The 21,498-nt window shown below is 46.2% G+C and overlaps 7 protein-coding genes across 7 annotated transcripts; 5 read left to right on the top strand and 2 right to left on the bottom strand.

The window, feature by feature from the left end:
• The first annotated feature begins 3,276 nt into the window (after window positions 1-3,276).
• BKA67DRAFT_44309 (uncharacterized protein) lies at window positions 3,277-4,689 on the top strand. Its single transcript, XM_046096880.1, has 3 exons — window positions 3,277-3,550; window positions 3,646-3,933; window positions 3,994-4,689. Exons 1-3 carry the CDS (start codon window positions 3,440-3,442, stop codon window positions 4,243-4,245), a joined length of 651 nt encoding a protein of 216 aa, XP_045964342.1. The 5' UTR covers window positions 3,277-3,439; the 3' UTR covers window positions 4,246-4,689.
• A 2,019-nt stretch (window positions 4,690-6,708) lies between these two features.
• Window positions 6,709-9,285, top strand: BKA67DRAFT_547279 (uncharacterized protein). The gene has a single exon (XM_046101442.1). It carries the CDS (start codon window positions 6,889-6,891, stop codon window positions 8,989-8,991), a length of 2,103 nt encoding a protein of 700 aa, XP_045964341.1. The 5' UTR covers window positions 6,709-6,888; the 3' UTR covers window positions 8,992-9,285.
• A 307-nt stretch (window positions 9,286-9,592) lies between these two features.
• Window positions 9,593-11,825, top strand: BKA67DRAFT_589798 (cytochrome P450; the record flags this gene model as incomplete). Its single annotated transcript, XM_046104510.1, has 8 exons — window positions 9,593-9,641; window positions 10,048-10,076; window positions 10,110-10,683; window positions 10,761-10,874; window positions 11,034-11,209; window positions 11,322-11,394; window positions 11,425-11,642; window positions 11,703-11,825. The coding sequence occupies 8 exons, from the start codon at window positions 9,593-9,595 to the stop codon at window positions 11,823-11,825; spliced, it is 1,356 nt and encodes a 451-aa protein (XP_045964340.1).
• A 706-nt stretch (window positions 11,826-12,531) lies between these two features.
• BKA67DRAFT_530323 (uncharacterized protein) lies at window positions 12,532-13,019 on the bottom strand (the record flags this gene model as incomplete). Its single annotated transcript, XM_046099225.1, has 2 exons — window positions 12,532-12,890; window positions 13,004-13,019. 2 exons carry the CDS (start codon window positions 13,017-13,019, stop codon window positions 12,532-12,534), a joined length of 375 nt encoding a protein of 124 aa, XP_045964339.1.
• Window positions 13,020-14,083: 1,064 nt separating this feature from the next.
• Window positions 14,084-14,788, bottom strand: BKA67DRAFT_44269 (uncharacterized protein). Its single transcript, XM_046096879.1, has one exon. The coding sequence runs from the start codon at window positions 14,508-14,510 to the stop codon at window positions 14,193-14,195; it is 318 nt and encodes a 105-aa protein (XP_045964338.1). The 5' UTR covers window positions 14,511-14,788; the 3' UTR covers window positions 14,084-14,192.
• A 1,532-nt stretch (window positions 14,789-16,320) lies between these two features.
• Window positions 16,321-17,822, top strand: BKA67DRAFT_547274 (cytochrome cd1-nitrite reductase-like protein). Its single transcript, XM_046101441.1, has 2 exons — window positions 16,321-17,279; window positions 17,338-17,822. The coding sequence occupies exons 1-2, from the start codon at window positions 16,727-16,729 to the stop codon at window positions 17,718-17,720; spliced, it is 936 nt and encodes a 311-aa protein (XP_045964337.1). The 5' UTR covers window positions 16,321-16,726; the 3' UTR covers window positions 17,721-17,822.
• Window positions 17,823-20,249: 2,427 nt separating this feature from the next.
• On the top strand, window positions 20,250-21,305 carry BKA67DRAFT_547272 (acyl-CoA N-acyltransferase). The gene has a single exon (XM_046101440.1). The coding sequence runs from the start codon at window positions 20,461-20,463 to the stop codon at window positions 21,079-21,081; it is 621 nt and encodes a 206-aa protein (XP_045964336.1). The 5' UTR covers window positions 20,250-20,460; the 3' UTR covers window positions 21,082-21,305.
• The last annotated feature ends 193 nt before the right edge of the window (window positions 21,306-21,498 follow it).

Here is a 21,498-nt window from a genome sequence, read left to right as displayed (position 1 = left end):
CACGGCTCAATCTCAGTCGCACGTCGGTGCTACGATCATCAATGATGGCGCGACAAATCCCCCTCCTAAACGCTCGCGGAAATCCCAAGCTGGTGCAACAAAACGCAAGAGCACTGCGGCTTTGTCGAGCGACGTAACAACCTCGATTTCTGTGGCGGAGTCTTTACCCCCGCAACGGCCGAATCAGACAAATGATACTACGGCCCCAATAGCTCAGACTCGTCAGCCCGCTGGAGGCCTTGCGGCCCACTATGAACGTTTTGCCTCCTTACAGAGCAGTGATCAAAATCAACCATATAGCAGTCAACAGCAGCAGCAGCAGCAGCAAACGCCGACCACTACTGCCGTTACCTCCTCAGCACCAGCAAGTGGCTTGGAGGCGCATTATGAGCGCTTTGCAGCATTGCAGAATCACCAGCAATCTCCCCAGCAAAGTACTGGCAGTCGGCAACAGCCACGGCAGGTTGCGCAACAAGCTACCCAGTCCGTCTCGCCTGCGCCATCTCAGATATCGAAATCGACTCAAGCAGCAACACTTCCATCGCAACAGCAAGCAAGGACTGCTACGAATCTACCCAACTATTACGCTCAGAGCGCGACTCCAGCGTTTACCATCCAACAAGGTTCTTCCTACTCTACAAACCAGCGCCAACCGCAGAACACGAGCACAAGCTCACCAGGGACTGCCCTAGTGTCTCATGTCACACATTCTCCCCAGTACGGAGCGCAGAGCAGTAACTCTCCTCTTCTGAACAACGACAACGCGTTTCGAGGGTCACCTTCCCTAGGATTCGCTCCTAGGCGTACAACTTCTGCTTCCCCGATGGATAACTCTTACCGGACGAACAATGTGACAACCCAGTCATTTGCCAATACTCGGCAAACACCTGCCTCGTCGCATTCTGGCGTGGCATCTGGCTTCGCTTCTTTTCCAGACAACAACTTCCTAGATCTTCAGAGTTTTGACTCTGGTGGTGCGAATAGTATGGGCTTGGGTAGCACCGGGCCCTATAATATCGGCAATGGCAACGTTCCGCGCAACAATAACGCTTCTAACGCCAGTACTGGATATGCTAATCCTACGATGACGAACGGGACCTACGACCAGAACGGTCTCAACAAAGGGACCATGAACACAGGCTACCGGAATCAACCCCGGTGGTCATAACGAATTGATGATCTGAAAAGCGCTGTGTGGAATGTTGCGTGGGTCATTTCGATGACGAATTTTGTCTCAGTGGTGTTTATGTATGGCGTTCGGGGTTTGCGTTATAATGGACGGGCACGAAACCTACTTGGTATGGCAGTTCATACCTGGAAATGTAGAGCTTCGGTATTGGGCTTTCTCTTCTCATGGCTATTTGGTTTTGACGGGACTACACTTGTGGAATTATTTATCATTTTCGCGAAGCGAGTGGCTCTTTAACAATCGATTCATCCCAATTATTATTGCTCCTGATTAGGTCCTACAGACTATGATATCACAGCCTTGACGTGATCGTAGTTTACCGAGAACGAGCACTTCTGGAAATGGTATTGGTTAGATTTCCATGAGACACGCTGATACATTCTTGAACAAATGTGTAGATTCGTTATCTTGCTCTCAGGCTTCTGCACCTAGGTTTCGATATATCAATATGATGAAACGACAAAACTGAAGCACTATTGCAAAGGGGGCGAACAAGGTACAACAACCCAGTTGGCAGCGGTCTTTTTGGTCCGAGAACTGACAGAAACTTTGGCCGTCGTTTAACATACCTATATGTTTAGTTATCGGGTAGCACTGGTCGCTGTATACGTGCCTATAACTATCCCCAAATTCACACGTGTCGAGCATCTCCCACGTGAATTGTATATTATGCGACACAGACCGTGGCACAGTCGCAAGTCCGCAGATCGAATCTTAACTTTGTCCAGTATTGACAATGTCTCATTCATTGCGCTACGTGCGCGGGTGGCTGCGTTGGAGTTATGGAAAACAGACTCGATCAGAATCGATAGCGTGTTCAGATTGCCTGTCTTCTTTGATGGTAATACTGTGTGTTCTTGATGAATAGGGTCTGAGTTGAAGAGCACCCAGTTTATGCCATGCACAATCGTCTTCTGCGGACTCAAAATGGCCGCTTCAGGGCACGACTTTATTATGTGGTGGTCTTGTGTCTTTCCTAGCTGGAACAACTCCGTCTTGGTATTTGGCCAACCCATCGCATCTCGGGTATCAGCACCATCGATCGTGTGGGGTATTGCAGTCTTTGGACGATGCAACCCCACGAGATTGAATCGATAGCCAACGAGCTTCACGACCGGCCCGCCAAGGAGCTATTTCTGACCGACGCCGCTTTCGTCCGATTGGCGCATAGCCAATGATATGAAAGATAACAGACATGCCGTTCCATCCTCTCGCTCTCATTCTTGTGCCTTTCCAAGTGCCAAGGCGACTATAAACTGCGTCTGCGATAACGGTCTAGCAATGGTGTCTGGATATGTCGCTCATCGACGGGAGTCAACGTTGACCGGCGGTCTCGATGGTCTCTATACAAGTACAACCTCCTAATTATTCACGAATGCGAGAACGCTGATGATAAGCGGCCCAAGTTATTGGTTGTATCATCTCTCATACACGTGGTGATAGCTTGTCCGGATCGCTTCCTTGTAATAGCTGATCCCCTGGCGATCACAAGCACGATGAATACAATTCTAAGGTACAATGTGCTTCGTTTTCGACAATTGCAATGAGGCCTGAGCCGTCAATTCTATTTTGCCAGATCGACTAGGACTGTTGACCGATTGTGTTGCTAGCCGCCGCCTTTGTTGTATCAGTATAATATCCCTCTGCTAATATAAGCACCGTAGGCCGAACGCCGCGGAGTTCTGTTCGGAACACCAAGGAGAATACCTCAGGGTCGTTGCCATGCACAAAGGTACGCAACGGGTTACGGGGTTCGCCAAGTCGCTTGCAATGCCAAGCTTTGGATTCCCTGCATCATCTGCCGGAACCCTCACGTTCTGTGGCCCTTCAACTTGGACTGCCAATTTCATGGTTCGGCACCTGCCTCATTCTGTCAACGTCTATGGATGGAATGGTTATCGGGATTCTGGCGCTTTGGTATGAACCAGCCGGAAACGGCGGTAGTAATGTTTTTCTGGCACCTTGTGATTTGGTCTAGAAAGGCCAGAGTAACCTGCTTGGCATTACTGTACAACTATCTGCGCCGCAGAGATATGATACTACTTAGCAGCAATTAGGGAGCCAGTAAGAAGAGATATGTAGAGAGGGGCGTATTGGATCGGATGGACAGGTGACCAACGTCGAAGATATAAACTCACGGGGATCCCGTTCGTTGCGCACTTGTGGTTCAGCTTCAGTTCAGCAAGTACCAAGGATCCCTCGACTACCCGAGAACATCGGCAGTCACATCCCTCAAGCCTGATCATAATCATGAAGTCCATCTTCAAGGTTGTGGGCATTCTGGCCCTGATCTCATCGGTCACTGCGGCACCCGCTTCTGCGCCGAACACTGTCCAGGAGCGAACACCCGAGCCCAGCCCTGTAAGTGGCATGCCCATATATCCCCAGTTCACGATAGACTTTATCCATTAGCTTTAAAAAATTGAAAAAGCGCTGTGGCTGACCAAATGCAATAGGGTGGCATTCCCACGACGGCCAATGCCAAAACTCAGTTGGCCGCCTTGAGTGTTGTCACACAGGTCGATGATGGCACCTACGACCGTGACTTGTTCCCTCATTGGATCGAGAGCGGCGGTTGTAGTACTCGAGAGTCTGTCCTCAAACGCGATGGCACTGGTGTGACTGTCGGTTCCGACTGCTACCCAACAGCTGGATCGTGGAGTAGCCCTTATGACGGTGCAACATGGACTGCACCGTCCGACATTGATATTGATCACATGGTTCCTCTGAAGAACGCTTGGCTCGTAAGTTACTGACTTTGTGCCAGTCAGTGAGGCGTTTAAGCTAATGTTATCATTCCCTAGTCTGGTGCGAATTCATGGACGACATCGAAGCGCCAGAGTTTTGCCAACGACTTGACTCGACCTCAGCTTTGGGCTGTAGCGGATAACGTCAACCAATCAAAGAGCGACAAGAATCCTGCCAACTGGAAACCACCGTTGACCTCTTTCTACTGCACTTATGCCAAGAGTTGGGTTGCTGTCAAGTATTATTGGGATCTTACCATAACAAGCAGTGAGAAGACAGCTCTGACTAGTATGCTGAACACTTGTTGAGGGGTTCTGCTTCAGTCTGTGTGTGGAGTTTGACTTCATCCTTGAAAATATTCCCGGTATATTTTATGCTTGTTTTCTGTCAATTAGCACGCAGAAACATGAGGTGGTCCCGATTATCATCACGGTAGTAGACATGTCGAATCTGCCTGTGGGCCTTCTATGCGAGTTTTTGCTGCAAAATAGCACTTTTCATCATGATAATACGTTTCAAATGTCACTTGCAATTACTCAAGGGCCACGCTCTATGGCCAATTCGTTGGATGTCTACAGATACTGATCAGCCTTGGGGAATCTTGTGATCTGGGACTGGATGGTAATAGGCGTGAAGAACCAGGAATACGTTTCAAACGCTCGAGACTCTGTTGACTGGTTGACTTGGGGATATACCTGATTTTCGCCGCTCTTCTTCTCATTTAGGTATATTTTGATCAGCCACGCAAACACGCCAAACCATTTGCTATTCGGGGGCTTTTTGTTCATCATGTGACCAAGACATATGCATCACTGTCATACACCAGTTCCATACCTTTAAGAAATATTATAAAGCCAACCCTTGAATATGACTTTGATGAACCAATCCAGACGCCAAGGTTCGTCTGTCAACGCATCTGCACCACCAGCTCAAAGATAAATATCCACATCGGTAAATTACTCGCCTTTCCCTTTCCTCGGTTCTCATTATCTGTCGGAAGTGCCACAGCTATTGCTGTCTAAGTGTACGCTTACCCCTCGAAAGAATCCGGTTTCTTAGGCTAAGGGGCCGTCTGAATTATAAGCAGGAAGCCGCCCACGGAACTGTTCGGGTTCTGGTGTTTGAGAATCGCTGAATAATCACGGTCAGGTAACGCCCAACGTGCATATCCACATATCCTAGCTGTCTCTGCGAGTTTTATCACGGCGGCTATTCTAGTTTTATCACTCGTCAAGGCCATCGCAAGAAGAGGCATAGCGAGTTAAAGATTTCTCTTACAGGAGTCGGACACTCAAATTCCCCATCGGTTGCTGTGACACTAGGGTTACTACAGCTTCTCGATCTTATCTGCCACTACCACTTTGCAAGTTCCAAGAGCCGATTTTGTACAAATCCTTCGTATTGAGTGCTGCTATCCGCTCACGAAGACTGTGCAAGTACGCGACCATCCACTGTCCACCACTTGAAGTCCCGCTTCTTGCCACGCTTCGCGAGCCCTAAGTCATTCCACTCAGCAAGGGTGTAGGGTCGTCAAATTTCAAATTTCTCATTAGAAGGGCTCCCGTGTCGTCGAATGCGTCTCCATCGCAAGAATCCGGATCGAGGTCGCGTCTCGTCAAGTCGCATTTCATGATTTTCTGCACAGGAGCGATAGGGACTTTACAGCAGATTGTACGTTTTCTTTCCAGTTCAACACCATTTCAAGATATATTCCCTGCAGGAATATCATCGAGTCAACACAGAAACAGATTTCCGTTCTTATTGGCAATTACTCAATGCCAGTTCCGGCTTTTCCAACCTCCTGATACACCATTCTAATTACTACTTCGCCTTTCTTACATTCAACATCTGGGTAGTCATCAAAACTACCACGCTAACTACAATCATTAAGAAAGTTATCTTTTGGACAGCAATACACATCTGCCATTCACGATAAGTTGGACACAAGGACCAAAGGCCTGGCTATATGATATCTTTGTGTAGGAGAGATTCAATCTTGTGCTTCAATAGATTGCATTAACTACATGATATAGCGACTTCTTTCTTATTAACCGAATTGTAACTACTGGTGCTTGACAAAGGTCAGCCGCTGTATTGGTATGCTCATTTGAGAGATACAACATACCGGTCTGTCTAGTAATATATGTTCGTTGCGTCTTTCTAATCACTCGCCTTGCACCAAATACTTTCTCTCCTCGTGTACAATAACCAGTACCGCTCTCAGGATCGCACCTGGCACCACTAGTGTTGTCGGCCAGCATGCCCTTGATGTGTCAGTCCGCTGCGCCATCCAGGAGGATATGAACCACTAGTGGTGCGCAAAGTTTACATCAAGCGACAAAGTTGTCGGTGTCGTCATCTTTCCCATCACGATCAGGCGCACTTACGTTGCTAACGTCAATTGCTAGTCATCCTTTGCACGTTTGAGAACTAAAGGTTGTAAAATGGTGTCCTGCCGGGATATTCCCAATCAATGTCCAACCCATCGAAACTGCACTTGTTCATAAACTTGACACAGTTATTCGCATCCTCTGTCGATTTGTCTGTCAAGAAGCAGTCTTACCAAATACAGGCTGCGTGACTGTAACGTTGTCTAAGAAGGCCCAATCGCCAATGGATATGACAACCTTTACATCGGAGTTGTGCTCGCGTCTCTTTTTCGAAAATCAGTCATGTCGACTCGGGACAAGTTTTGCCGGTCCATTGGAAATACTCCATTCGGGTGAACGAATGCAAAAACCCTTGAGAGCCCTGTACAATAGGCTAGATTACGCTACGTCAATTTTCTTGGATGGAAGGTTGATTTACGCGGACGGTTTACATAGCAACCTACCTAACCCAAGGCATTTGACGTTAAGGCCCCACTGGCCCCAACACCCACCAAAAACATGTGTCCAGCACGAAATCTGCACAAGCTCGACTAGGCAGGAGACTCAGCTCGTTGGCCACAAATGGAGCGTAGTTTCAGCATTTACAGCGGTTTCGGCATGAGTGGCAGCGCGACAACAGAGAATCTCCGTGTCGACGGGGTTTCCATGTCCAAAGAAGCTCTATGTCGAATCTTGCGCGAAGACGCTGCTGTGCTCTTGCATCCGGCTGCGGCCGGCCTCAAGCACAGCGCACTCCCACAACAAAAAATTGAATTCAACATTCGGTTTGTCGTCGAAGCTGTCGTGTGGCTGGCTACATTCCGAACCCAGGATTGGTTCTGGCTCCGCTTACGACTCGTGCTAGGGTATCCGAAAAACACTGAACCAATCCTCCAAGACATCGTATCCAGCTACTGTGAAGGTCGGAAAGCTTATCATCGCGAATATCAACATATTCATGGACGCCTAGCTCCGAAAGGAGAACATGCTCCTTCGCCGTTGGTAAAAGCCGTCGACGCCATCATTAGCATGGAGGCTTTTGGCAATTCGCATCACACTTCTAAGGAGGCGGCCGAGCATTCTTGGCAGAGTCATGTCGATTCATGGCGTAATAGTCGCTCAAAGGAAGTTAGAGGCGATCTTATAAAGCCACAATTCACCACAAATATTATGGCTCATCAGAATCCTCGAAGGCGTCTACCCCTCCACTTCTCTGATGGCGCGGCTTCTTCTGCCACTCTCCCTTCCCAGGCGAACATGAGAAGCTCCAGGCCACATGTGGCTTCTTCAGATGAGCAACTGGATGAGTTACTACATGGTCGAAGTCCTGGACATCATTCTGGAACAGCCCGGTCCAAGAGCATCACGAACATTGCAACCAAGAACGGAATCTCACGCTATATCCTACCTGGTGTTGAATCAACATCGTATCAATCATCAGCTAATGCAAGTAAACTTAATAGCAAAGACAATGCTGCACTTATATCACCTCCTGGTCAAATACAGTCTAGTTCCTCTGCACAGAGCCACAGCTCGCAGGCCCCGGGAAACCTGATTACTGTGAAGGACCATTCACCACCGCTTGATTTTAACAATGATGCGCAACGTACCGGCACGCCTCGGTGCCAGAATAATTCTGTTTCAGCTGGCCCATCTCAAATGAGTCTTTTACCTTACCCCGACCAGGTTGGCGAATCTACGACAGCTCATCACTGTTTGTCACGCCCGGGCGAACCGCAACACGATCAAGAATCATCGCAGACGAGAGAGGTCTCAAATCGCTGGAAAACTGGAGCAACCTCTGGTACGCAGGTTGTAAACCTTGTGTCAACTGATGATGAGAACGAGGGATATCGTCCCACTTCCGCCAGACACCGTCGTAAGCGTCAGGCATCGCCTCAAGGTTCGACCGTTTGCAAAAGACTGAGATCGAACTCAATTGCGCGCGACACTCTACCCGAAGATACGTGTACTAAGCTGGCTGTTGGGGCCGAAATCCAGGAGACCAAGCAGGAACTTGATCTTGCCGATGAGACAGGTTGGCCTGAACCACTAGACAAATCATGCTCAACCCCTAGTTCTACGAACGAGCCAGGTACCCGAACTGACGATAACACAATAAATTCCGTCAATGGTGGTTTAGACAATATTTCAGACAATAATGATCAGGCCGTCGAACCCGTAAGCCTGCCGGGACTTGATCTGCACAAGCTGAAGGCCAGACTCGGTCCTCTTCTATCGGCTTACCAAACCACGAATGAGGCTGCAGTCGTTGCCTCGCAGTCTGACCAGCGCTCTGACCAGCTGGAATGCCGCCTGAATAAAGTCGAGGCACAGTTGCAATCACTGAATCAGGCATGTAATTTCATGCCTCAATGCAATATCCTCACCGTATCCCAACCGACTTCACAGCCCAAGCTATCGGAGACTCTGAAGCCTGGATTGTCCCACCAGTCTGAGTATTTTGGGTCCAGGTACCTGCAATACACATCTGCTGATGACGTGAAGCCTTTACTCAAAGGTGTCAGCCATGAGATGAACATCATGCGAAGTGTCATTCGACATAAGATACGACAACAAGACGAAACGGCAGCGGGTTGGAAAAAGATGGAACATCTCAGCGACGTTCTTTGGACGCTCGACGAGGCAATAAAGAAGGCAAAGGCGGGTATCGAAGCACTTTAAAGATTCAAACTCTATGACGAGGCGACGAGGACATGGATATACCCTAGGCGTTCAAGCCTGCTTTACTTTTTTCTCCCCTTTCCTTTCTTTTCGTTTCATTTCTTTTTCAAGAGAACAATTGCCTCCAGCTATAGGGCTGTAAGAGATGTTAAGAAAACTTTATGGTCTGCTACACTCTATATGATAGATTTAGTTAGGCTGTGTTGCTGTAGATGACAAGAAGCATGTACAAGTCGCCCGAAAGAAGGGAGAAATGCATCAACACACTGATCAGCAATTCAACTAGTTTTTCGCATGCACCGCAAAACCTGTTTCCTATAAATTAATAGTATGCTTCCAGGTATGACAGCCTCCAGTATGTTGCTTCATGTACCATCCGAACGAAGATATACAGTCCTGAATACGATATCACGGCGGGGGAGCCTGCTAGTATGCACGTTGAATATGTTGTACCTTCTCGGATATGGTTGGCCGCCATCCAATGCAATCCTGAACACAGATTTATCCACCCCGCCTCTCTTTCCGGAGATCTTGTCATGTCAGTGAATTGATTTAGGCGCTTTGATAAGAATGGCCCGGATCGCCATGACTCATAAATGATATGCGGTCGATATCCAGGGGTTTCCGCTCAAATACCTACAATTACGGAGGTAACTCGCATTTTGTGAAGTCAGAGTTCAGCGCCACTATGAGTACAGATATTGGCAGCTGCAGTATTGAATAATCTTCCTACCTTGTTTCAAAAAACCCGAACCACAGCAGCTAGTAGTTTAGGATACTAAGAAGTTATCAACAAAATCATGGCTTTGCTTTTGTTGGGTTTACACCTTTATAGTATCATGCCTGCGGCGCTAAGCTGCATGCTACTTTGGTATGTAACCCTCAAAATCCCCATTACTTTCCTAGATATCTCACTACTGTCTTGGGAGGCGGCCTGAAAACACCTTTGTCCGTGTCCAAATACAGTTATTACTGGTCTCTGATAGTCGCATAGGTACATCACAACTGCCCTACTTGCTTGGTATTGACTTCATCACATTCATGGACCTCTTCTAGCATCGTTCTCGTATTTCTGGATTACAAGCGTTAGCAAGAGCGAGCGGCAATGCCAGATTTAGCGGGTACTCTGCAAGAGATATGGCTCGTCGTTAGTTAGAATCGGGCCCAACGATCTGACTACAGACAACCCAGATGTTATTCGCATGATATCGAGCGCCAAAAGCATATACCGCATGGGAGAAGCCAACACGGGAAATCGATTCAATCCATACAACGAGACAATGTTCGAAATATTAGAACCTGAGCGGCACGATCAAATGAAGGCCAAGGTTGCCGCAGCGTACAGTGGGAGAGATACTCCGGGGCTCGAGTCTAATGTTGATGAGCAGATTAAGAGTTTGATCCATCTCATCCGTCGCAAGTGCATTTATCGAGCTGTTGACTCGCGAACACTATCTATCGGACGTATTTCCGGGTTGTTCGCGCTCGACGTTATCTCAAGTGTCTCCCTGGGAACAGCATTTGGCTGTCTCCAGAACGATGCCGATATTCACGGGGTTTTTTTTTCGACTCTTCATGTCCACATTCCGTTCATGTCAGTAGCCGTTGACGTGCCGTGGCTCCGGAGATTGTTTTGCTCGGATATGTTCTTGAGATTGATGGGACCCAAAGAGACCGATGCCTATAGCATTGGTAAGCTCATGGGTATGACAAATGATGCTGTTCGAGAACAATTTTCTCCTGGTACCACACCAGAAAATTATACGCAGATATATATCTTCTCCATGCCAGAATATCGGATGACTTACTAATTGAGACATACGAGGGTTTGTTTATCAGGCATGGACTTAGCCAGGCGGATTGTGAAAGCGAAGCGCTATTGAGTAACTAATCTTTGGTATCAATTCTTCTTCTTTCTTGCACGTATGTCAAGCGCAATTTCTTATCAAGAGTAATCGAACTCTTTCTAAATGTCTGATAAGACTGCTGAAGATCTATCCAAAGCAATTCGAGTAAATAATTACTGATACCGAACGCTGTAGTGTTTATTGCTAGATCAGATACCACTGCTTCAGTGATCAGAATCACAATGCCCCATGTTCTTTCCAGTCAACAAGTGTACCAGAAGCTCAAGGAGGAGATCAAACGCGCAGTTACAGATGGCAAGATTTCATCAACAATTACTAATGCAGAAGCGAGGGCTTTACCATATCTGCAGGTGTGTATTTGTCTCCCCTGCCGTTTTGGACGACAACAGTTAATGAACATGCCGTCACCGTCCATCATCGAACTCTCTACACCGCAATTCAACGTTAGACTAACTCTGTCAGGCCGTGATTTACGAAAGTCTGCGCATACGTCCCGTTGTCTCGGATCTCGTCTTTAAGGAAGTTCCGGCAAACGGTGACACAATCAAATGAACTTTTATACCAGATGGGACCGCGATTGGCACCAACTTGCCTTCCTTCCTCCTAAATGAAGATATTTTTGAAGAAGACTCGCACATTTTCCGCCCAGAAAGGTTCATGAAACTCAATAGTACTACACTGTCAGAGATGTGCAGAAATGTTGAATTACAGTTCGGGTATGGAAGATGGATGTGCGCGGGAAAACCGCTGGCACAAATGGAATTGAATAAGCTACCTTTTGAGGTTAATAAACGGTCATATTAATGAATAGGCGTCAAAATAATTTCACTTAATGCTTTCTAGCTCTTTCGTAACTTCGACTTTCAACTGGTCGACCCACAGAATCCGATGTCTTCAAAGAGCTTTGTCCTTTGGGTGGATGACGGCTTGGAAGTGAGAGTCACTGAGTCTGATTCTGGAGTGTGAAGCTTCCTGAATATTTTATTCACTAGGCCCCCGCGCACAGTTTCTTGAAGCTTTCGAGAGAAATCAAATATAATCGAATCATCCGTAGAAGGGTTAGTGTATGGAGACCAGCTATGAAGATCGTTTACTAGACATCTCACTAAATTGCCAATGTGCGTTGAGATTGTTTATCAAAACCTTCAGAAGATGCTATCTGATATCTGTTCTCCTGGAATACCGTCTATACGTCAGGCCTCAGCTTCTTCTATACACATTGATGCCACAAAAAAAATAGCATAACTTATGCACTGGTGCCAGCATTAGACCACTGAATTCCCCACACTGCATCGAGGAATCATTATATAAAATAGTAAATTACTGCATACTTATAACCTCTCCATGCTTGCTTTTGATCTAAAGTTGTCTGCTTCCAAGCCATACAAGTACCATAAAATTGGTGTTACAATCCGGTTACTTCTCCCCTTGAATCCCCTGAAGAACTTTTAATTCTTTTTTATAAGGGTATTACATTTGAGTGTGAGGAAGCCGATGTGTTGATATATTGCTAAGGTCTTCGCTTGGATCTTTTGCGTCATTTCAATTAAGCCCATGTTGAAGTTGCACCCTAGTCCAATCATCGTCACTTTTCATCATTTGGTGGCCATACCCTCCTGAAAATCTCTATAGCTGAACCAAGACTAAGTAAAAGCTCAGAGTGCTTGTCTCATTATTTGACTTTGAACTCTTTTGTGCTTTGGCAATCGAGTTCATTTCTCGCCTCCCTGACACGCTGGCCCAATTCTCGCAAGATGGTTCTATCATGATCATCTTGGGGATTCTGTTCAAGCAGAAACGATCGACTCAATTGTTGCACTACGTCCATGAGGTCGTTTTGGTAATCATTAACACCAAAGCTGATACCACCAGTCGTGTGTAGTTTTAGAGTCTCCAAGGGCTTGCCAGTTTTGCCGCCGCTGATAGCATCACAGGTGCAGAGGGCCAATATGTCATCGACAGCAGAATTGAGGAGCGCATCACGGCTGTGACCTCTTCTGGAACGGCGTTGATTGCATATACACCGGGTTCCTACATCTAATAATCAAACGAAGGATCATTGGGCGTCTAATTGCCGTCTAGTATGATGGAAGGGTTAGAGCAGTCAAGAGTCAGGAAGATAGTAGCCAACCGCTTCATCTTACCCAGACCCTGATACATTCTTACCTCTTCAGCGCCGCCTTTACAGCGCTTGGTCGAAATCGTCAAGTTTTCTTGTAAGAGAACAAAAACTCTGCAACTGCAAGATATTCTCCATGTTAGATACAAAGGGTCTGTTGCTGCGGGTGCTGGAATACATCAACTCATACGGACGGAGGGCAAGCTTTTGCAAAGTCATTACAATGTCTCTCGATGATGCAGTCAAATACCTCTCAGCCAATAGATCCCAATATATGCAAAGTCTCAAGAGGCAGTAGATTTGACAAAAAGGCGACAGCTGCGGAGTCAAAGTCGGGCTGATCTGTTTGCTCGTCACCATGGTCAACGTTGATCGTAAGGTCTTTTAGATTGGGAAACGAAGCATTCATTGCATCGCCTCACCACTATTACCCGTCTCAAAGCTCAAAATAGCGCAGCGCTGAAAGCAAACTAGTATAGAATAGGCCAGCATTTAGCACTTGCTGAGAAAACCCTACATAGGACAATATTTGTGAGATCTTGAAGTCATTTCAACTGCGTCGTTAAACACAGTCCTTAGTCGCACTTACGCGTGTTTCTGCTAGTCAATGAGATCTTCCGCTTTGATAATTCCAAAGCCCGTCAACTTGATGCAACCCAGTAAAGCCAGTTTGACAGAGCGGTCATCGTCGATTGAACTCCACCAAAAGCCGTCACTAAGACCTCCCCTGGGCTTGCGCGGAATTCCTCAACTGCGGTGTAGCAATATCGACGATGCTGCCTGCAAGTGTATCATCTCATCCTTTTCTCAAATTCGGCGCCAGACCTCCTATGAGACGCATAACTGCCTCTCCATTATAGTCATCGTTACCCCTGGAATTGCGCCATACTCACCGCACACCAAGGCTACGCAATTGTGGGTGGGTGGCGACCTCCTTCTCATGTTCATCCACGGTTGCCTATTCAAAACTATGAAAGCAGAATTTGGGAAGATGTAAACGGCACTAAAGCTTAAACTCATACAAGGCATCCGGAATAATCGGTGGGAACTGGTTGTGATGGCTGGAAAACCAGGTCCGTCAGATGTGGCAGAGTTTGAAGTTATTCCACAAATGCTGTCCAGGCCCCATCTTTTGTGCCATTTGCAACGAAGATTTCACTCTCGCTTCCGCCAAAAACCTCGTCAGATCCTATTCAGGTTTTGTTGTTAAGCGTCTAGCCGGGAGCTTCGGTGTGTTGTTCGTCCTCCTGCTTACGCGGCATCTCGCCTTTGATCTCCACCCATCGAACGTGCTTTGGATTCTGGTTCCGATTGATGATACCTAAATAATGTGTAACATCGCGACGTAGCTGTTCGCGGCTGATGATCTTGAGGTGAATATCCCGCAATCTCCATGTCGTGGCAGCGGCGTGGCAGGTCTTATAGATCAATGCGAACGAGCTCAGACTAGGTAGGTGCTCCAGATAGATAAACTCTGCAATCTGACGAACGGCTTCCGTTAGAAGGTTGGCCAGCGCTGGTGCAGCCATCATGGATGTGGAGATGATTACAAATCAGCACAATTCTGAAGGTTTAGAGAAGTCCGGCGCCGTAATATAGTCCAGGAGTCAAACGCTGGTAGCAGGCAGTAGCATACCCAACACTTTGACAGAATGCAGCGCCCGGACACCATGAATTGCGGGTTCGTTACCACCCCATTGTGGGATCTAATAAGTCCTTGGAAAATTGCAGTGAAGTCATAGGATTAGCACAGCGTTACCGAGGGTCTCTGGCGTATTTTCAATAATTAACATGAGTTTGAACTACATCGATATTTCGCGTTATGGTTAATTATAGAAGTGGAGAAGGTGTGCTTATTCCTAACTTTGATGAGTTAGGCTACAAGTGTCTGGTCACTTATGTTCACCATTTCTGCTTGATAGTTTGTATGCTGCAGGTCGCGTACTGTAACAGAGGATCCGACTTTTTGCGCAGCAAGAACGCGGTTAGTCGTCCAATGAATTTGAATATACTTAAAGCTGTTTGATTGATCTTATCATTCACTGGACGATTCAACTGCGCAAGATTGCAAGCGACAATGACTGTGCCTGTGCCAAATCAACTTATATTCAGTTTTGTCAAACTTCTTACACTAGTAGCTTAATGCTGGAAAAGTTCTTGTGAGCGGTAAATTATACGATGGTTGTAATGATAACTAAGGCTAGTATAGTTCCTTTGTCGTGATTTGCGGGGTGGCAATGTCTTAAATTATCTGGGGTACTAGCTCTCTATATGTTATACGGCTCCGTTTCTCGATTCTTAGACTTCTTATTTCAAAGGGTCTCTATAGAATGGAGTGATGCCGCCTGTATAATCAGATTTTTCGAAAAGGTTTCAGCCGCATGTTCAAAGATTGATAACACCGTAGGACTTTTCTGATTCATGATTTGGGACGAGTCCATTGGAACAAACGATCAGACTCGAGGCATTTCTACCATTATGTTGAACGTGATTTGCCCATCACTCATCATAGACCAGTGATTCCCGAGCTTCAGTAGTTATAATTTTCCGAAGCCGATTGATGAAGTCGCCAGGTTCGCATATCCATCTAGCTCAAAAACTCTTCCCTCGAAAGTGTCTCGGCTAATCGGCACATTTTGTAGATATAACAGACATCATATGTGCTGCGTACACCTATACTGGTCCATTCAGGGTTAGAAGTGTTAACAGTTTCAGGGGTCCATTTGCGGGGTGATTAAAGTGAATACCTTCCATTTTGGGCAGCGATGCTTCTCATTTACAGTACAGTTTCGGAATTATCAGTCATCCACAGGTTTCATTGCAGATGCAGCTGACCAGAAACCCACGATAAGTTTACTCTATTTGCAGGCTCGACGTTCTTGGCATCGGGCTGTGACAACTCTAATGAAAATGAAGCCTTAAACCTCAATTTGGTGATTAGTGTTTGAGCTTCAGCAATTCTCGCACTTCCTTAGCAGAACTCCATTGAGCACAATCACAACTTTGGCGTCCTGGTCTATCATCATAGAGTTAGAGCGTAACAAGAACCGCTTTGCTACCCCCATCAAGGCTTCACAGCATGAAACATAATGCTCCTAGCTGTCGTAGAGCGTCACAGCCCAAGGTTGGAAGAGTGTGTGGCGGCTTCTTCCGCGTTCTCAAGCACGTGAATCCTGACCGGCACAAGTGACCCAAACCAGCATGTCGGTCGGAAGTAAGCGTTCCAGTTGCCCGGTATTGTGTATGTACACCACACGTTTAGCTGAAACGAACTATGCTAAGGTTAGTATATATGAATTACAGCCCCGCGTGCGATCTCGTTCAGCTCTGATTTTCATTATTTACACAATGTTACTTTTCTATCAGTAATCCAGTGCTTTTCTCGCATACCCACCAGTAATGGTTGGTCTTACCGGTTCTTTCTTGGTTGCAGCAGCAGTTGCTGCTGTATTGTTCCCGTTTTCTGTGACATCTTTCCCAACCCATTATCCGGACTATAGATGTGCGACGAACGCACCGCCGCAAAATATCCTCAGCCTCAACTCGACAAGTATCCGTGTTGGCAATCGTCCATGGGGACTTGCATATCTCAACGATAACTGGGCGTTCGTCGCAGTCAACTTCTCTGTTGCGGTTCTTAATACATCAGGCAAGCATACTTTGAATTTCCATCAAAATGAGGCACTGACACGAAACAGGGTTTACGCCAAAGTTAATAAACAATATACCTTTCCCATCGAATCTCGATATGGGCAATAAAAACATCACGGAGGATGGTTACGGATACCGTGAGCTTTCTATCACCCACGACAAACGCAATCTCTATGTCGCCACTGGCTACGGAGCCGTCATTTTCGATGTCCCTAGAGCTATCGCCGGCAGAGACGACTCATTTGTAGGGGTGCTAAGCTCGAACGGTCATGTAGGCAGAAGTGCTATCGAACTGTCTATCACCCCTGATGATAAATATGTCTTTATAAGCCAAGAGTTCGGGAGTAACTCATCGTATAACCGCGGAGCTATCGAGGTCTTCAACGTGACACGATTGGCTAATGGAACAGTTAACAGTGAATGGAGGGGTTTCATCGCCCTTGGATATGCTGTAGTTGGGCAGCAATTCTCGAAGGACTATACGAAACTCTTTGTCACTAGCGAGATGAATAGCACGACAGCGGCACCGAATAGCACAACAGGCGTGCTAAGTGTTCTCGACGTTGATAAATTGAAGCATACGCCTGGCAAGTCATTGATTACCAAGTATATGAGTGGTTGTCGTCCAGTGCGCTGCCATCTTTCGACAGGTGCGTATCAATCCTATCAGAACCTTTCCAAATTATATTCCGTTAACGAATTGACCAGATGGAAACAAGCTTTGGGTAACAGAACGCGATATCAACCATGCGTCTGTGTTCGATGCCCAGAAGTTGGCCAATAATGATACAACGGACGTATTTATGGCTACTGTCAATACAGGAACGTCCCCCATTGGAATCGCTGTAGTTGGAAACCATATTCTCACGGCGGACTCGAATAGATTTGATTATAGTAACGCATCCACGGGTGTTACTGTCATTAATTCTGCAGGAGCTCTAAGTAAAGGGCAGTCAGATTTTCCTCAAATTCCTGTTGGAGATTTCCCTCGTTCTCTTGCGGTTAGCCCCGACGGAAACAGGCTTCTTGTCTCAGAGTTTGGCGAGGGGACTGTGCGGGTAGTAGATATAAGCTCATTGAACAACTATTAAAGTGTTAGATCAGAATAGTAATGCCCATAGCTAGAGCCCCTATTTTTATTAATACCTCCGATTAATCTTAAAATCGACTATTGCGTTGATTTTACATTGAAGTAGTTGTTTTGAAACTTAGTCTTAATAACAAGTAACCTAAATATATTTTCAGAACCCAGTGCTCACCATCTTGTTCCTTACTACCAGAATTACATGAACACCCACGTACGAGATACCAAGGTTTGGATCAGGAAATGGATTATGGACGGTCTCGTAGTTCTCCGTCCCATCTATACTAGACGCGGGAGTTATTGAAGCCACCCAAGCTGTAGTTGGACTCTATGCGAAAAAGTCGGCAGAGCTTAGCAACGGGAACAATCTTGGCTATGCTATGGGACCATTGAAAGCGCCGCCACAATTGAGTTGGTGAATTTCTGGATGGTTTGGATAATCACCCAACTCTGAGACGTCCTTCAGCGCTGTCTCTTTCAACCATGCTCCCCGTTCCATTCCTATTTCGGGTCTGTCGATCGATTATCCTCGCTTTGCATATCAACTATTTAATACGGCTTAAACCTGTATCTTTCCATCCTGAAAGAACCTTCTTGGTCCTACTCTAAGTGGATACTGTCATTCTAAGACGTCTTTTCGACGAAGACGTGAGCACGTATTTGAGAAATGGAGGTGGAAAATTTTGATTTTCTGGTAGCATTAATACTTGCTCGAAGCCTTCTGTAGAGATACCAAATTCATTTGATGTATCTGTGTTTACATTTGATGATATGCTCTTTGAAAATTCTTGTTTATGGCAAGGTCATTCTGAATCGCTTCTTGTAAGCGTCGCAGTTTCCGAGTTCATTATATCCCTAAGAGACTATTGATGGAATAGCCCATGTTTATCTGATATCTCCCTTTGGCATAAAATTGATAATTCCTCAACGTTCGATCTAGGTAGAGTCAATGGCTATCACGTGTTAATCATGTCGAAGAGACAACGGTAGCCCATACACTCGACTACATCTTTCGCTTTACGGCTATTTTCCATATACATGCAAAATATGGAGGTTTTGATTGAACATGTTATTCACTAAATTGGCAAATAAACAAATGTCACTTTTATATCGTTGGGAGTAGTTTTTGATGTTCGAGTAGGGCCGTGGAGTCAGACAGAAGTCAATATAAGCTGTCCTAGGAAGGGTGAGAAAACGGCAAAAGCTTACAAGAGCTGGGGGGCCTTTTTATTTGGACTCATGACAAAGGATTCAAGCTCTGCCGTAACGCTTTTACGCTATAGCAGTATGGTCAAGGCCGCATTGAGAGAGCGTCAATCAAGCCTGGGAGGTGTAGGCTCCAGATCGGGAGCTAATCATATAGTTTGATCCTATAATCGATATTTATATCATTCGTAACGAACCAAATCGCGGGAAGCGCTAAGTCGCAATGGTGTCCATGTTTCATAGAAATTATGCTGGATTTCTCTAAATAAACTGCTACCTTTATGGCTTGTACCATGTACAATTCCTACTTTACTAGCACCATCCGTAATGTTCACTAAGAAAAGGGAAAAATTCAGGTCACTGAAGCTTGCACTGACTGTCAGGCTCACCCACATGCCTTTGAGAACCATATCACAGTCGCCTTTCACAAGGACGGTTTCCATACCAATGAAAAGCAATCGCTAATGGGACGCGGTCGAAGATAGCGGACTCGAAATACTAAGAGATATGTGTGTACCTTCATTCTGTTCTAGAATCCACAAAGGCAGAAAAGTGTCGGATACAGTTGCATCTGATGCAGTACACCCCAAGTGGTCGAGATCAGCAAGGTCGTAGCCGAGCATATATCTCCTTCCCAAATTAGTCACTTCCACAAGCCTGTGTAGAACGAATAAGGTTCTCATACATGAGACTGTGCCTTGCCAGTAATTATACATCAAGTAAGAAAAGAATCTCGACCAGATACGGTATATAGAAGTGCTTTTAAACTTCGCTGTCTCCTCGCACCTTTCTTTTACTCCGTACTAATAACAATAATATCAAAACTACTGCAGCCCATTCTGGACCTTGTCTCAGGATATGGTTCTGTCCGCACTGGGATAGACGCAGTTGTTTTATCTGGCGAGGAGGAAATCAACCTGGAACATAGTCTGTTTTCTCTACGAAGTAGTTGGGGCCCTGCTGGCAGCTGTACCCCACCGAAGTATCGATTGCGTTGGCCGGAGCCTTCATAGAAAGAAGCTAGGGACCCCACAGGAACTGCAGTGCATCTCCTGAGTAGATTTTGAGAAGAGGAAGGGACGTGCAATTGAGCATCCGCCAAGCCCCGAAGCAAAAGAAGATGGAAAAGAAAAGAATGGGGCTGAGCGGTAAATATTCTTCCAGCGCTTTCCAGATGAATCGCTGCAACTGACACGCGAAAGCTATCTAGGTTACAGGTTACTTGTAACCTAGAACTTAAGTGCCCATCAGTGGGTCTAGTGATTGACAACAGGGCGCGCGCAGTCTAATGCCAAAGGAAGAAGCCAATGTTCTCATGAATTGGTCTTTAAAAGTTGAGCAGAAGGCCAAGGAGTATAAATTTAAAAGATGCATTTTAGTCATTATATCTATCATCCTTCGTATATTGATTGTTCCGTCTTCCTGTCGTGGTATTAAAGGCGTGGCTCTTGAACATAGGTCTTTGTGCTGATTTCGCTTGTCTACGATCATTCACTTGAACCGACTGAGGCTTCACCGAAGAAACAACCATATTTGCCGTCATGACAATTAATTCCAACAACATTTTGGCCACCACAACGGTGCCAACCCCTCCCGTCACACCAGCACCCGACCCGATCGCTGGTGTCCAATTGCTTGGGACCATTGCCGTTACCAAGGCCGTAAAACAAGATGCACCAGCTATGGCGACAATAGGCGGTGCGACCTTCACTGCAACGTTTGGTCACTCAGTATCAAAGGAGGACCTGGAGGAATTTCTCACAACGACCTACTCAGCTGAAGCTGTGGCTGCCGAGTTTGCAGAGCCTAAGAAAACTTGGTTAGCAGCAAAGACCTCGGGGGGCAAAGTCGTTGGCATTGCACAGCTTCTCCGCGGTGCAACACATTCCAGCATTGACGCGCCGGCAAATGAGGTAGCTGAGATGCAGAAGGTGTACGTCGACGCAAGCGTACACGGTCAGGGCATTGGCAGCAAACTGATATCTGCCGTAGAGCAGCTCGCACGCGAAGAAGGATTAACACAGCTGTGGTTGACGGTCTGGGAAGAGAATCTGAAAGCGCAAAAACTCTACAATAGGCTTGGATACAAGAAGACCGGTGAGATTGACTTTGCAACAGGAACATGTATTCAAACAGATCATGTCCTGGTCAAACATCTTTAAATACATATGGTCTAAGCAAAGTCTTTGAGTGAATTACATGATACCGCGATGAGCCTAAGGTTAAAACGTTGCGGTCGCCTCCAGGATATGGTACGGTTGGAGTTGAAGAAATTTTGGCATGGCGTTGAACCTAGATAAACTATTCGGCTTTGACGCAGGCTTGCCATGTTTTTTTTTAATGCAAATATAGAGCCTAGGACATTGAAAATATTACAATCACACCGTAGTGTTTTTTATTATTATTATTATTATTATTATTATTACTTTTTAAACTCAACCGGACTGCTCAGGGCAAAGAATTCGAGTATGTCCAGTCTTGCCCGTCGGAAAGCGAACAGAATTGCGAGACTAGACTAGACTAAGGTTAGACTAGTTAGTCTGAACTTGGACACATTACCGAGTAGCTATTGTTGGACC

The sequence above is a fragment of the Truncatella angustata genome (genome assembly GCF_020726525.1).
Source record: "Truncatella angustata strain MPI-SDFR-AT-0073 chromosome Unknown BKA67scaffold_1, whole genome shotgun sequence".
NCBI classification, from domain to species: domain Eukaryota; kingdom Fungi; phylum Ascomycota; class Sordariomycetes; order Amphisphaeriales; family Sporocadaceae; genus Truncatella; species Truncatella angustata.
The sequence above is the reverse complement of the archived record's forward strand: the minus strand, read 5'-3'. Positions and strand labels throughout refer to the sequence as shown.